The 2070-nt window shown below is 73.4% G+C and overlaps 1 protein-coding gene across 1 annotated transcript in view; it reads right to left on the reverse strand.

Moving 5' to 3' along the window:
* Nucleotides 1-948: 948 nt before the first annotated feature.
* The window catches only part of LOC101625525 (putative SCAN domain-containing protein SCAND2P), a 2230-nt gene continuing 1108 nt past the window's right edge, over nt 949-2070 (reverse strand). Inside the window, exons 3-4 of the mRNA XM_004695488.2 lie at nt 1409-1419; nt 949-1299 (exon numbers count right to left, since the gene is read on the reverse strand). Coding sequence (XP_004695545.2) covers nt 949-1299; nt 1409-1419 — 362 coding nt within the window. The remainder of the gene's footprint in view (nt 1300-1408; nt 1420-2070) is intronic.

The following is a 2070-nucleotide window of genomic DNA, read 5'->3' on the forward strand; positions in this document are numbered from 1 at the left end:
GTCCCTGGGCCCCCACCCGCCCGGCGTGCGTTGACCCTTTCACCCCCCCGACCCCGTCCGCGTCGGCGCGTGTCCCTGGGCCCCCCCTCCCGTGCGCTGTCCCCAGCCCGCTGTCCGGCTCGGGGCGCCCCCAATCTCCCTCCTTTCCCATGTGCGCTGACCCCGGTCCTCCCGTCCGCGTCGGGGCCCGTCCCTGGCCCCCTCCCTCTCCCGGGTGCGCTATCCCAAGCCCGCTGTCCGCCTCTGGGCGCTTCCCGGCCTCCCGCCTCTCTGGTGCGCGCTGACCCTGGTCAGCCCGCCGGCCTGCCCGCCCGCTGCAGCCCCTAGTGGCTGCTCAGCTTGGCCATCGCAGGCTGAGGACACAGCCTCCGCCGACCGCTGTGCCCTGGGAGGGAGGGAGGCCTGCCCGTTGGCAGCTTGGGACTGACCGGCAACCTGTCTGGCTGCGATGGGGCCGGACCCAGAGGGTGGTGCTGGTGTGTGTGGTCCCACCCCAGGGCCTCCCGCCCCCGGTGAGGCGCCATCATGAATGGAAAGCGGAAGGGGGGCTGTGGGCTTGGCAGTCAGGTGGGCGCCCTCCCGGAACGGCCAGCCTCGTGGCCACTCAAGGGCAGAGGGGCTCGGTGGTGTGGGCTGTCCCCTCGGGCTGCAGCTCCCAGGTGGGGGAAACCGGCCAGGGCCCAGAGGGGCCTGCGGGGTGGGCGGGTGAGGCAGTGCCCCTGGGGAGTCCCGCAGCCCCTGGGAGGCCCACGGGGAAGCCAGAAGCCGGATTCCACTGGAAGGGGCAGAACAGGCCAGGGAGGGCTGTGGGGTGTCGCAGGCTTCTGGGCTGCGGATGGGGGCTGGCTGGCGGGGTGGCGGCTGGGGCGTAATCGGGCTCGCTGCCGGGGAGGCCGGGCTCGCCCGCCAGCCGCCGGCCCGCTTCCCCTGTGGCCAGTGGCGTGCGGCCTAGAGGCCGTCCAGCCTCGGCCCGGTGCTCAGCCGGGGGCCAGCCGGCAGGCTGCTCCTGACAGCTGCGGGACCGTCTCTGCCACGCTCGCGTTGACCCGTGCCCTCTCGGAGGCCCTGGCGCAGGCACTGCCAGGCCCGGTGCCCGCTTCTCACAGGGTCAGCTGTGCTGCGCGGCCCGCGACCAGGTGTGCTCGGCACCGGCTTCGCCCACAGGTGTCTGACAATAAGAGGGCCACAGCCACGGGGGAGCTCGCTGGCCTCCTTGTTTCTGACGACGGCCGCGCAGTGGCAGGTCCGGGCGACCCCTGGGACCACCTGCCTGCGCTGCCACGAGTTCCAGCCTCTTAGCTGCAGGTTCCAGACGGGGTCCTCAGCGGCTGCTCTGAGGTCCAGAGGAAGGGGCACCGCCACCGGCCCAGGGCACCCCCTGCCGCCCCATCGTGTGGCCAGAACATACGTCACTCCGGCCTGAAGGGCCCAAGGGGGACAAATGGGGGAACGGGGGGTCGGCAGGGGTGCTGGTGGCCTCGGGCCCCTGCGGCGCCCTCCCCTGCCGCCAGGCTGGCGAGTGGATGCAGCGACGGGAAAAGTCCACCAGCACCCCAGGAAGAAGGCTGGACACTCGGGCTCGAAGACTCCGGGGCCCCTCAGGTGGCGGTCCGGCGGCACTGCCCGGCGCGACCCCTCTCTGGCCTCTTCCGCACCATCTCTGGTCTCAGGGCTGCCGCGGTGGGCAGGGGAGGCGGGGTTGGGGTGAGTGAAGTGGGGGAGCAGGCTGGGCAGGGCAGGCGGCCTTCAGTGGGTGGCCGTCCGCTGTCCCGGTGACCGGCCGGAGACCCCTCGCGCGGTCATGCGCCCTGGGGGGCTGGCCGCCGGCAGGCAAGCGGGTCCTCGCTGGGCCCAGCTTTGTGCGCCCCGGCAAGGCCTGGTGCAGCTAAAACGCCAGCGCCTGCGCCTGCAAAGTCGAGTCCTGGAGCTGACTCGCTCTCTGCCCGGCGTGGACCTGGCCTGAGCCTTCCGGGGCGGGACCCTCGCGGCCACTCGGCGCGTGGACGCGCTGGTGCTGCAGGAGCTTGGCGCTGTGGCGGAAGCGGCGCCCGCAGTCGGGGCAGGCGAGGG

This window comes from Condylura cristata, unplaced genomic scaffold (genome assembly GCF_000260355.1).
Source record: "Condylura cristata isolate star-nosed mole 26May11 unplaced genomic scaffold, ConCri1.0 scaffold00066, whole genome shotgun sequence".
Classification (NCBI taxonomy): domain Eukaryota; kingdom Metazoa; phylum Chordata; class Mammalia; order Eulipotyphla; family Talpidae; genus Condylura; species Condylura cristata.